Source organism: Dreissena polymorpha, chromosome 6 (genome assembly GCF_020536995.1).
Source record: "Dreissena polymorpha isolate Duluth1 chromosome 6, UMN_Dpol_1.0, whole genome shotgun sequence".
NCBI lineage: Eukaryota > Metazoa > Mollusca > Bivalvia > Myida > Dreissenidae > Dreissena > Dreissena polymorpha.
The window spans coordinates 24,493,824-24,508,483 of NC_068360.1; the positions used below are offsets into that span (position 1 = coordinate 24,493,824).

General features: G+C 33.2%; 1 protein-coding gene across 1 annotated transcript; it reads right to left on the reverse strand.

Annotated features, from left to right (window-relative positions):
• Positions 1-9,267: 9,267 nt before the first annotated feature.
• LOC127834059 (uncharacterized) lies at positions 9,268-13,599 on the reverse strand. The gene is made up of 5 exons (XM_052359629.1): positions 13,551-13,599; positions 12,977-13,170; positions 12,390-12,520; positions 11,886-12,021; positions 9,268-10,005 (listed from the first exon to the last, which is right to left on the reverse strand). The coding sequence occupies exons 2-5, from the start codon at positions 13,161-13,163 to the stop codon at positions 9,944-9,946; spliced, it is 516 nt and encodes a 171-aa protein (XP_052215589.1). The 5' UTR covers positions 13,164-13,170; positions 13,551-13,599; the 3' UTR covers positions 9,268-9,943.
• Between the last annotated feature and the right edge of the window lie 1,061 nt (positions 13,600-14,660).

The following is a 14,660-nucleotide window of genomic DNA, read 5'->3' on the forward strand; positions in this document are numbered from 1 at the left end:
AATACCATTTTAAGCCACAAAATATTTATGGTGTATAATTACTAGATACATATTTGGAACGTTGATCATTAAAGGCAATACAAAACAATATTACAAAACCGCAGTGTTGAAGACAAAACAACCCATTCACAATATTAAGATCTATTAAGTTGTTGGCTATCCGAGAAAAATAACCATTCAAAACTATGCATTTTGGGAGTGTTGATGTCTTAAGTTAAGCCAAAATTAGATTCGACCGTCACTTGGATCTATATAGGCGCCTAAAGCTCAAGTTAGTAATTGTTTAAATATTGGTAAACCAATAAATAATTGGGTACAAAGCTGACATATTAAAAATCCTTTCAAAATCACATATCGTTCCAACCGTGATGATTTGAATGAAACTATCGTTGGCGGATTAAATCGTTCAGTGTTGCTTATAACTAAGGTGTAAATGGGTTATTCTAAAGGTGTTGCATAATACTACTGGGGCTGTATTTCATTCAAAACATTATTGACCTTTTTATGCATGAAAGTATGTGTTCGTGTATAAATCGATAGTGTCTTAAAAGACCTAAAATGGATATCAATTCTAAGTTTGCTATCTTATTCTAAACTCGAAATAATGGTATACATGTTTCTTGTATAATTATATTTAAATGTACATGTATGATAATGTATGTTCCGTTCCAAAATATACATCTGTCCAAAACTGGTTTAGTGCTAGTAGGACTGTTTTATAGTTAAACCAATGGACACATGTTATTGTAGCATGTAGATCAACTCATCTACCAATGAAGGGGTACACAACAGATTCGTTACTATCATGGGTGGTGGTTATGTTTCTACAAATTTGTGTTACCACGGTAATGCCCATTTGTATCTAAGGTATAAAGAAAGGACAGTCAGCACTATCAGCATCAATAGGAGTCTTATAATTCTGAAAAGGCCATGTTTGATATATAAATTATACCATTCTTCATAAGTTTCTTTATGATTTCCCAGCCCTTATTAAAGAATTTCTAGTTGATACATCACCGCCCTGAAATTACACGTGTTCATCAGCTGAATGTGATAAGGTATAGTTTACACATGGGTTAGATACAGGCACCCAGTTCACTTAACTTGTAGAGTTACATGATAGTGCTCTGACTGTCATGGGTTCGAGCCAAAGACTGGGCGCAGTTTTCGTCCTGGGTTAACATTTCAGAACACAAAGGCAAGAGTGTCTGGATGTCTGTCTTAATATTCTAGGAAGAAATAAAGTATGTATGGGTAAATAACTCAATTAGTATATCGCTGTTCTACTGTTCCATCTGTCGTGGGTTGGAGCCCCGTAATGGATAAACCATTTTTCCAAGGTTAACCCTAGTGGTATTTATGTACGTACTGCTATGCACCATAGATCTATTAACAGTCATCGTCTACATGTATAAACGAATTATTATTACGCTTACATGCTCAACTAGAATTACTCTTAGGAGACACCCACATGTTCCAAGTGTATAATTTGCAAAAGATTCTACTACTAAGTAAAGTCACTGTAGTTCATCTATACTAAAATTACCTTTACTGTCAAAACATACCTAATCACATTCTAGTTCTTGCCATGAATTTTTAGTTGTTAATGGAGAACCATTTTATTTCCGTATTGAACTAGCAAAATTACAATAAAATCCCCTTAATTGTTCGATAAATACCACAAAGCATACCGTCGGTTTTAAAACTACACGTTTAACGTCTAAGCAATGCAATCTGTCGCCCAATTTGCATATTTAATTAGCAAATTGAGCGAAATTCCAACTTCGTAAATAGGCGAGAAAAAGGTTTATAAAATATGCATGTAAACCTACCAGGTTTTGGTCGAAAAATGATCTCAAATCGGTATTGCTTCTTTGTACGATTTAAGTACTCAAAATCAAATAAAATGTTCTTTAAATGCTTTTCTTTCGTTTCGACACGCTTCTTGCCATTTAATCCACTGCAGTTGTGTATAAGAAAGCATGAAACGATAAATATGCTGAGAGATTGCAAAAAGTAAAGAGCAAAGCAAACCTTAACGTTCATCAAAAGTGAAATAACCATCAAAAAGCTGAGTATGTGAACAAAAGTGACATGTAAACGGAGGTAACATGCTTTGCATTTATGTTGGTATATTATTGTATACTCTATGAGTACATGTGATGTTAAAGAATTTATATTATAATGTATCATCTAATTCCAAAGATTTTTTTTAGAACGTTCGATTTTATTTTGTAGAGTATTAAGATTACATGTGTACATTGTGTCTGGTTCATGTCATTATTACTGAGGGATCATGACGTAGTTTCATACTTTATTCAATCGACGCATATAACATACACGCAAATGAGCTCATGAAAAAATGGTTCTATTAAACTATGATTGCACTACCCAGTAATGTGCATAGCTTCCGAGACATTAAAGGGGCCTTTTCACGTTTGGGTAAATTGACAAAATTGAAAAAAGTTGTTTCAGATTCGCAAATTTTCGTATTAGTTATGATATTTGTGAGGAAACAGAAATACTGAACATTTACCATGCTATAAAATAGCCATTATATGCATCTTGTGACGATTTTAAAGCCCTAACACTATAAAGCGTTGCAATGCGAAACGAATTAATAATTTGGAGAGTTTTGTTGTTGACATTATATTCTATGAAACTACGAGGATTGCTTATATAAAGTATAAAATACATTAGGCATTGTATCGGGAAGAATGGCCGAGTGGTCTAAGTGGGTACAACTTTTACTCCAGGACTCCAGGGGTCAGTGGTTTGAGCCCTGCTAAGGGTTACCTTTTTTTCTTTTTTAAATTTTATTATTGAATTTGTACTGGAGCTTTTTGTATCTAATGTTTACATTTATCAATATAAAGCATTTTATGACAAACTTCAAAACATGCCAAAATCTGTGAATAGGCCCCTTTAAACGTCATACATTATACTGGTATACACAGTTCAGTCTGTGTGTATGCATCAAATATTATCATACACGCAACGGTAAACAAATAATAAGATTTACGGACAACATATTGTTTAGTATAAATACATATCAAACAAGTATTAAAGGGAATGTCCGCTAATCCATTCATGATGCTAAATGACACATGGTTATTGCTTAAGTAACATTTATATCGCTTAATGACAACCCCACGTTGACATTTTCATGTTGGAAATTTACAACTGCTTTGTGCATTGTGCTATTCGTTAACAACATACTAAACTTCCGTGCGCCTATGTGCATCTTTAAATCACTTAAAGGCACATATTTGAAACTTAATTGCATCTCTTGTTACTTTCTAAGTGTAAATCACGCTTGATAGTTAGTACATTACAACTTTACACTAATAATAACAATCGCGGTTTAGCTAGTAATTACACTTGCAAGTCAACAAGACCAGGGGGTAAATCGTACGCAAGTACCTGTTGTTGCGTAAGTGAGAAATATATTAACTGGTGTAAAATATAGCTGATTTTCCGATGTTTTTTTCTGAACTTTTAAAGATTGTTCATTTAACATATCTATTCGGCATTGTCCTTACGCGCAGGATGATCTACTGATATCCATTTAACCTCGGTATAATTCTTGTTGATGCACTGTCATTATTTAAAAAAGTTATTGAAGACTTTATACGCAAGTGCTTGATTGTTTATGATTGACAGGGCTAACTGTATGTGCATTTTTTAGTTCAACATTAGGTTTTCTCAGCAATTTCATGGAAAGGTAGACTCAAAAACCATCAAAGCTTACCTTGCATGAAAACCCGGATGCTTCCGACAGGCAATCGCAACTTTCCGTAACTGTGTATGCAAAAGTCAGAGTATAAAAAACACGGCCGTTAATCACGGGGGCGCCACTTATTGTTTGCGATGCATTAAAAAATGAGTCAATGCTACTTCCGATGTGGCGCTAAAAACCGGTTGTTTTTAAATTTCACGGATAATTCTTCAGGGTGAGTAGGTTTTATATATTTTTCAACATATTTCGCGATATTTTAAAAATTGGGTAATGTAAGGCGATTCAGTAAAGATTAACTCATCCGCAAATGTACATAAACATTTAATAACAACCCATTTGGAAACTTGAAGACCTTTTTAAGTTGTGACATGGTGACGTTTTTGAGAGCAAATCGATGTCTTTTGCCTTTGTAACGAACAAATTTCTACCCGATTCTCGCGAACGACATCAAACGATTGCATTCAACATTTACTAGGCTTCTTGCAGATCTAATAAATAATTTTGTATTTTTCCAAAAGAGATGGATTAAATGTCAAGGACTTGACTTACATTTGTTAGATTATGCTCCTTTTTCAAATTACTTTTATTTTTCAACGAAAATACTTAAATCCAAATTTATACAGAACATATACACATTCTATCTAAAAAAAACAAGATGCAAATATATAGGTAACCAAGTCAAATTCTCAACCTTCTCGAAATATTTTTGCTACAATAAATGTGTTTCAACAAAACAAAATTCACGAAGTGATTATAAAATGTTATCTCTGCTGGAAATTATGAGTTGTGTCCTCTATTCATATTGCTTAATTCATTAAAAGGCAAAGGTCACGAATCTTAAATAGGCAACATACATGTGTATTTTGTTTATACCATAATAAAAATCACGAAGTAATTAAAAGATGTTACTTCTGCTTGAAATGATAGTTTTGTTTCCTATTCATATTGTGTAATTCACTAAAAGGCAAAAGTCAAGGAATTTTAAAAAGGCTAACATATGTCGTGTGTTCCTACTAATATCTGCAAACAAATAGGATAGCTTCGGCTTTAATCGTAACCTTTTAATTTATTATATTCAAGCTTCTTTCAAATTGTATAGGAATTCAATAACAAAAATCTTCGAAATCTCTTTGCAACAGATGTTTCTTCGTAATTATGTAGACTTTACTTTTTGATTATATTTCATTATGATAGAATATAGACAAACATTTATTAATTTTATTATTATAGTCTCATCAAATATTTACAATTTTCACAATTGTGCATATATAAAACATTAAGATAAACCATTGGTCATTCATAAAATGAATCATAACAGGCTTATTCTGTGTATCAATGTACTTTACATGAAAATCAATATACATGTTAAAAGCTATATTGCCACCACCATTCTTACCCATTGTCATACCAATTTGTTGCCGTATATTATTATCCAACATTGTGAATTGTGACATTATTGCACAAACAATTTACCAACTAGGAAGAACATTCAACCATCATGGCATACCATGATGAGATGATTAGTGGTGATAATATATACTTCTAACCTATTATAAACTTACTATCAGTTATCAAAATGAAGACAATGGCTCTACATCAGATTGAAGGGAAGTTACTCTTCAAACCCTATCGTTAAAATATCTACTTTATAAGCGCTGAAGAGTCACATTTCCTTCATTAACATTCAAATGCGCTAAGAAGCAAGTTTAGTGCATTATTGTAGTCCTAGCATATACAATGTAATGTAAAAATGTCTTTTAAGATTCATAAAAGTGATGCATAGCATATGACTACTAAACAAAAGCCTTAAAAGGGACTTTAATAAACATACATATCAACATATTGTCTGTACAATCAAATCAATAAAATATAATGAATAAAATACCAGTTGACCAGGTTGTTAAAAATCCTTTATCTAGTTATTTACATAGATAAAATGAGCGTCATTTAAAAATTTCACAACATGATTTGGCAGTTATTATTATCAAAAGTGGGTCGGAGAACCACATACTAGTCTTCTCTAACAATGACATATTTTCAAAGTTTGGATTTCACTATACAGGCTTTCTGGGTAAAAACATGTGTAATATCGCTGTACACTGAAACAGAACACGAGACTCATCTTCAATCGAGTCACAGAATGAACATTTGCGATCATTGACATCTAAATTTTCATACTGCCCGGTGTCGATCCTAAGGGATGCTACACCACACCTGAATTTACTCAACCCTGCGCGATGATTTAAAGGCAGGATCATTTTACAAACAATTTCAGAGCTCTAGACGTTTTTACGTCCATTACCTCTACCACTTCGCTCACGATTAGTAGTTGCATTCCAGTCTACTGCATACTGTTAAAAAATCTTGTCTCTTCCAATTACAGGTAGTGCATAATTAGTATTCAAGCTACCCAAATCACAAAACTCTTCACAGTTAAAACCGCTAAGCTTAGTTTGAGCTTAATAGCACAAGTTTCTACTGTTACCTTTACCCTTGGATAGAGCCCAGAGTGCAATTTGTTTGTTAAGTCCGCGTTCTTGCATTGCGGACAATCGACACCAATGACTGCATATACTTTTCCACTGTCGCGCAATAGAAGAACCCAACCCCTTTCGCCTTTTACAGCTGCATTGGGAGTATATCTACCAACCCCATGAAAAAAACTCATCGCCCGAATATGTACTGCGTTAAAACATGAATAGGAATTTGTTCCACATAATCAAGTAATTTGTGCACCTGAAATCACGATGTTCATTTTGTGGTTTTATGTAGTTAAAAGTCAGTTTATATAAAAACATGTGCCATGTAAACATATTTTGAAACTGTTAAACAACAATGAAATATATAAGGCATTGTCAGTTATCCAAACGGACAATTATGGAATTAAGTTTCTCTATAGAAAGAGATAATTCATTAACTTCCATACTAAGAAGTTGCTATCCACGACTATTGCCCAATGTCGTTATGATTATGCTTTAGTCGTATGGTTTCATTGTACCACTCAAGCTATCAAGAATAAGTTACAGGTCACGCAGAACAAACTGATTCGATTTGTGGTGAACCTAGATATATCAGAGCTCATGTTGGTAAAGAGCAATTTGCCCTGTTGAATTGATTACCAATGTCTAGTAGAGTTTATCTTAAAACCATTTGCCATGTGTTTAATATCTTTACAAATTCTGCTCCATTATAAATGAAGGCACATGTTACCTTAGCTAGCTCTGTTCGAAGAACAAAACTAGGTTCATAACCAAGGCTATTAAATGTACAGACCCTGTAAAATGTGACGAGAATCCCTTCTAATTAATAGAGAGTAGCCGTTACTCCATCCCTAAGGTAAAAGTGTTTGATAAACGAACATTTGCCTACAGGGGATGCACTTTGTGGAATAATTTACCACAGAATATTAGAGACTCTGAAACATACAATAACTTCGAGTTCAGTGATAAGGAACATTTTATTAGTCTACATGATTCGTGACCATTTTTTCGTTTAATTAAATATTTATTTATTTATTTATTTTAAATATGTTGTGTGTCTGTAGGTTGCTTAGTATATATATATTATATAATTATAATCGATATATATATATATATATATATAATTATATATTATATATAATCTATTATATATATAAAGAGCGAGAGATAGAGAGAGAGAGAGAGAGAGAGCGAAGAGAAGAGCTCTGTTTTCGGGAGGGAGGGCTTTGCGTTCTTTCTTGTTCGTGCTTTCTTTTCTTCTTTCGTTCTCTCTCTCTCTCTGCTCTCTCTCTCTCCTCTCTCCTGCTCTTCTCTCCTCTCTCGTCCTCTCTCTGCTAGAGAGAGAGAGTTTTGCCATCTAACCCGTGTCTTCAACTTTAAGCTTATGTGCAGAGACTGTTAATCTAGAGAGACCCATTCTGTACTTTGGGATATTTACATCACTTTAAATAGGATTTGAAATTTAAAATCGGATATTAATATGTATGATTTGCTCTAGTTGATTCACTCAATTCGGTTTTCCAATTTTGTATAAACATATCTGTAACTCTTACTCTAAAAATTTTCAAAAATATTTCTACATCCCCTACCCCTTGGTTCAGTCACACATCGTTAAAACCGCAATGATCTTATAGACTTTTTACCATGTAGGCCCAAGATATATATATAATGTAAAATGTCTTATTTATATATATATATATATATATATATATATATATATATATATATATATATATATATATATATATAGATATATATATATATATATATATATATATATATATATATATATATATATATATAATTATAGGTACTAAGTTTTAATATTTAAATACTTAATATTCTCAAACTAGGTGCAATATATAGATGTTTTGTTTCATGAATAGTTGTCTTTCTTAAAGGTGTCTTGATCTGTGATATATATTTATTTCTAATTATATCTTCCTATGTCACACAACACTGTATCTCAAGGATCACAATGGAAATAAGTGTTTTTCAAACGCTTTTTTGTGTCATCCTTGTCATATATAATTATGGTTGTCATGGCTTCACTCATGTATTTGTTTAATTCATGCATGTTTCCCTCTTATTTAAGTACATGTGTGTGTTATACTTGTTTTGCCATGTATTTTTCCATTATTATTTTTTTTAATCAATCAATCAATAAAAAAAAGCTATATATAAATATTATTTTTGCGCACAAAGATGACATGAAACTTTAGCTGGACCAACGCTAAGCATGTGTCTGTTTTGAATCTGGTGAGGTGCACTTATTTTGAACAGGTACGACCACACTATGATTTTATTTGTACTCTGTAGAGGGTTTCTAGATATTGTTTGGCGCGAAGACACACATTGGTCTGTTTAAGTAAATTTTCATTATAATGTGTTTGATCTTTAGAAGCATTTTTTGTCATTCGAATAACAAGTAACAAGTTTATACCATTATGTGGCAAACATTTGTTTAATAAAGGCTTTTGTCAACGTTTATTGTATATCAAAAAATAAATTTCGGGATGTGTTTGAAATGTGACTTAAAAATCGAATGATTTCGAATTTTTCTTAATATGAGACTGTCCAATTTGTTATCCTAAAACCCTAGTCACACAGTCGTGAGTATTTTTCTGGAATTATCTGTAACGAATTGCTTCATCTGTCAAGCACTGCTGATAGTTATTTGTTGCAACTTTCGAGTAACAACATATGGATGACTTAACCGAATATATATACTGGGGACACATACTGGGGACACATACTGGGGACACATACTGGGGACACATACTGGGGACACATACTGGGGACACATACTGGGGACACATACTGGGGACACATACTGGGGACACATACTTTAAATGTTCTGTTGTGTCTGATCAACTTCTTGAAAATGTCGAAATTGTGTTTTTACAGATTATTCATTTGATTTTCATGTTTCTGACATAGTATGCATTAAGCGAAACGCTGTTGTTATTGTTGTTGTTTTTTCGAGACACTTTTGTTTAGAAAATAATATATACTATAGTAAGTGCGTGATAAATAATGGCACACTGATTTGCAGTAGAAATCTGTTATTGTGAGAATACATAAACATAGGAGAATCCGTCTTTAATATAACTTTTATCCATGCTCAGCAAAGTAGAGTGCAAACACTTTTCTCTGTAATAAGGCACTTATTTAAAGTGATATTATAGTCATTTTTCACTGTTGAATTGAGCTGGAAAAAAATTAACAGGTCAAAAGTGTAAGTTAAAATGTGGTAACTGACCAAGTATCTGCAACTCATCTTGCTACCAGTTGTTTATAACAAATATATATTATATTTGATATTTTACATGACTCACATAGTCCTCTAAGCCAAAATGATCCGTAAAACAAAATAGTGTCTATGTGTCGTATAAACGAATCTGCACTAAAACTAAATTTAGATTCACATCGTACATCGAATCATTCCTGTAGTCAGTTGTCAACACGAAAGTACGGTTCAAATGCCTCATTTTTTTCTCTTTTCGGCATATTGTTTTAGTATGTTGATGCTGCATTAACAAATATAACTGTATATGAAGTGAAAACACCAAAAATAAACAACGGTTGCGATAGACACCTATAAACTGCTAGATGCCCATAATATCACTTTAAGAGGAAGAATATATTATTGTTCTATAGAAATAACAAAAGCAATCAGTATTTTCGATAGGCGAAGAGTGTAATTCGGGCAGTTCGTATACGCTCACACAGAGTTGTTTCCAAACCACAATTTTCCTTTTTCATGAGTCGACAGCTGTGGAACAGCTGCAAAAGAAACAATGTTCAAACCATGGTGTGTAGTTTGTTAACATGATAGAAATCAGTTTTGCTTAACATTCATACAGTAATTGACACGAATGAGATTTTTTATACCTAATGATAAAATATGACATTTCTGCTGTGAAATAAAAGCATTGAAAATAAACATATTGATATTTTCACCTGTAAAAATAACAAATTTTAGGAACTACTTTTCTATTTTTAGATTATCATATCAAGATTAACTTCAAGATTTATATATATATATATATATATATATATATATATATATATATATATATATATATATATATATATATATATATATATATTATGACCACGAGTGAATTAAAAACGACATTCCATCGAATCCAACAAATTTACTTTTTATTTTATGCTTTTTTCACCGTTTATTTAAATTGTAAAAGAGTTTAACGTATAGAGTATAATGACGTCATTTTGTGTATGGAAATGTATTCAGGCACGCCACGAGAGAAAGGGTAACTTTGCAGCGAAAGGGAAACAGATGCTAATTATTTTCTTGAAAAAGGGGCATAAAAGACACAGAAAATGTGTTCTTGTCAGTTTAAGATAGTTTGTTAGTTCACTTGTGATCATAGAAAAAAAAAGTATTTTCTATGATCACTCGTGAAATAACAAACGATCTTACACTGACATGAACAAATATCCTCTATGTATTGCATCAAAGCAGCTTTGCTTGCGATGTTTGTCTGACGCCATAACGTGTAAATATCAGTGCGTCACATTTTTAGCGACAAATCACGAGGAATAGACTCGCGATAAGAAAGGATTTTCCGAAGATTGCTCCCCAGTGTGATGGGGTGTGGTCAGCTTTGATCTATTGGGCCTGTTCTAAACTACATTTATAGATGACCCATATCTAATGTCACACACACCAATGATAGAAGTTGTGGGCCTTGTGTTTTCAAAGAAGACGATATTTAATAATATTGCTACACGGGTCTTTGCAAATCAATTAACCCATAAGGCATGGCCGGTATGATATGAACAAAGTTTGTTTAGGACCACTACACGATGTGAACTACCACAAACTAAACCTATTTTACGTGCAGTTTCAGATCAAAAGGTTGGTTTCAGAAATATACGATACAAGTTTTTATAATTCATTTAGCCAATAGGGCCAGTATCGTCAGCAGGGGCATGTTTTGAACAAACTTTGCAGAGGACCACTATATGAATTTGACAACAGTCAAAGCACGAAAAAATGTTGTTGCATAAAAATAATATTTGATGTACTTAACCACATAAATAAATGTAAATCACGTGACCCCTGATGCGTAAGACAGTTTTTACTCCAGGGACATTATCTGAACAAACTTGTGTACAGGACATCTATACGACATTGTAAAGCAAATAACAAAACTTTGGGACTTGATTTCTCTAAGAATAAGATATTAACGTTATTTACTAAATAAGTCAATAAAATAGTGTGACCCCATGTGGCGTTTACAATTTTGAGAAGAAGGTTATGATTTGAACAAAGGTATTAGACGATCAAAGTATACAATATTACTCACTAAATATTACACCCCCACCCATTAATGTTTCCGAGAAGATGCTTCTAAAGTTTGAATGTTAAAGATCTTTTTACAGACGCACAGTGGACAATTAAGCAAATGTCAATAAAACAATTTACTGAAAGATTAAGTGTTGAACATGAAAATTGTACACGTTTTTCGTTTGAAAAAATATGTGCTTACAGAGCGACAGAGAGATATGCAGACTAAAAATGACCATGGTGATTATGGTACACACACAATGAGCTTTTATTGAGGGGCATGTGATCAAAGTACAAAATGTTACCCATGTTTTTGTAGACGTATAACCAAAGTACAAAATGATACCCCTGTTGCTGTAGACGCTCATCCTCCAGTCTGCACCGCATGTCTTGCTGCTGTCCCCAGGACACGCCTTGATACATTCGCTATCCGGTCTTTTCATGGCGTTCAGACAGTCTGCACAATAGCACTCGATGCCGACCTACGATTTTATGTTATATCTTTTAATCCGATTCAATATATACAACTTATTCAGTACATAGTAGGAATTCAAAATAGTTGAATATTTTAACTTATTGCGTAAGTAGCTTAATTAAACGGACCTAATGACATATGATAAGAGCTATGAATATCAACTTATAATGATTTCTTGAGAAATTCCTCTGTTAAAGCAGTGGGATACAATTCTTCGTGCAAACAGTGAACAGTTTTGCTTTAAGATGTATACTGATTTAAATTGGCGCCTATTTAAAATAACAACATGGTGCATGAGGGGAACAGTGGTTGTTGTTACTCCATGTGTGGATAACAAAAACTTGACCACTCAGCTGACTCCTCTTGTTTACTGACCTGCGTGCCGCTATAAGCGTAGCCATGGCAACGAGCGGCGCACTCCATCGGCGAGTTTGATTTCGAATCGGGTAGCCTGACAGGCATGATACGGGTCGAAGTGTCAGTAAAACATCCGATGTACCGGAAAGCTGTAATTAAGAGCACGTGGGCAAGTGGTAATTAATTTAACAAAAGTCAACCTCCCCGTTTCGTTTCACATTTATTTTGAATATCATCCTGATAATTCCGTGTACCTCTCAGCGGTTTATGTTCCTGAATACCGCTAGCTGTAATTAAGAACTTATGAACAAATCGAGCTTAAAATTTCTTGTAATATTTTGTGCAAAATATTTTTTTAAGTATCATACGTTGTAAATGTAGTAAAAACATTATGTTTTAATTTAACGAAGTTATATTGTTTTTATCAACTTGCATGGGTGTAATAAGTAAAATCGTTCTCTTAATATTCTGCACTGTCAATAGACTATACAATATAAACGTATATGTACATCACATAACTTTTTTTCAAAACAATGCGCCTGAACGAAGAATCTCCTCTTGTCAGCGCCAACATTATTAAATTGAAAGTTACACAAATAACTTACGGGTCGTGCAGAATTGTCCGTCCCACCCGGTAGTACATTTGCAGACAATTTCCCCACTGTGGTTGGGGAAATAAAAGCATGTACCCCCGTTTTGGCATGGATTTCCGTTTTGGCATTTTTGGGGTAACCAAAAACCTGCAGACGCGATGGCGACGAGGATGTACGAACGTATAGCGTAAGCGAACATCTTGGAACTGAAACCAAACCTTCAGTTAACATTAAATTATATTGTTTTCCTGCATTATTTATCTGTTATTTTAACATTAAATTATATGATGAAATATAAACAACCATTCTTTGTAAAATGTCTTACAGTTAATCGTATTTGACATATATATCTACGACTACAACTCCTACTTCTTACACTAATTCCACTACTAATACCAATAATAATATGGTTAATATTACTATAAATAATCTATAATATGATTCAAATATATTGTCTCTGGCATTTTATACAGTTAAAACAAATTTGTAAAAACGAATTGAAATGGACACAGTAAACATGCTAAAATATTAAAATACTAAAATTTAGTATTCGCTACTTGCACAAACAACACCAACACCTTATTACTTCCAAAACAGTTCACGAGAATGCGCTCTAGTGTTGATGAAGGGCAATATATGCATGGATTGATTGTTACTTACTGATTACAGCTGCGAGTAATCGCGCATGCGCACTGACTTGCGGCAACAATTCTGATTGGGTTACAGTTTACTAAATGATAAAGATCTCGCCTTAAGACGAACGCTCCGCCTACTTAATAACGTTGTATAGTGATTAGAAATCCTCGACACATCGAAGTGGCGTCTATGCCTACAGAATACGCGATATTACGGATGATTTTGATAGACATGTTTTCATACCATATCACACTGGTTAAAGGGTTTTGAGTCATTTATTTATTATGCAAAGACACGCTCGCTGACGCTTTCGTGGGTACCGACATTTAACGTCGAACTTCATGTAATGGTGATGTTAGTAGTAAATGACACCTCTTAAATAGTATTCACCGATGTAATTTATCAACAACAATCAACAAAACACTGTTTTCATATGTATCTGACACGAACTAGCATTTTATAACTGATATTTCGGTTAGCAATAAACGCATTTCGACGCCTAGCGGGTACCGAAATCCAACAAGGTATTACATATAAATGGGATATTATTAATATTTTACATTGCTAACAGAACATTTATCAATAATTACAGAGACGTAGATAACTACGTGTCTGATAATTAGTATTGAAAGTACACAGTTACAATCTGTTTCGTCATTTTCGAAATAAATTAACGTTCTATAAAGGGGATTACGGTCGGGATACATAATGATGATGCCAATAACTGACACTCACCCGGGTACCGACATTCAACAAGTTACCGCGTGCAATAGTGGTAGCTGCAATAAATAACACTTCTACGATCGCATTTATCGATGATTTTTATTAAAATATTAATCAAACACGATACATTATTCATATTTAACATTGCTTATAGGACAATGTCAATATTGATAATAGAAAGTGCTACGCACACAATAATTTGGTTAATTTTATGAAATATATTAAAATTCTATAACGTGTTACATTGAAACTGCCACTCGCACTAGTCAAGAATATAAACGAAACTCGGTGAAAAATAATGTTTACCTCGACATACAGCTTGTCGAGGAAAATGGTG

Excerpts from the sequence above, each read along its gene's own strand:
- LOC127834059 (XM_052359629.1), bottom strand. The coding sequence starts at position 13,163 with ATGTTCGCTTACGCTATACGTTCGTACATCCTCGTCGCCATCGCGTCT. Across the intron at positions 12,022-12,389 it reads ACGCTTATAGCGGCACGCAG|GTCGGCATCGAGTGCTATTG; the intron begins GTCAGTAAACAA and ends ATAAAATCGTAG. Across the intron at positions 10,006-11,885 it reads GAGCGTCTACAGCAACAGGG|CTGTTCCACAGCTGTCGACT; the intron begins GTATCATTTTGT and ends TTTCTTTTGCAG.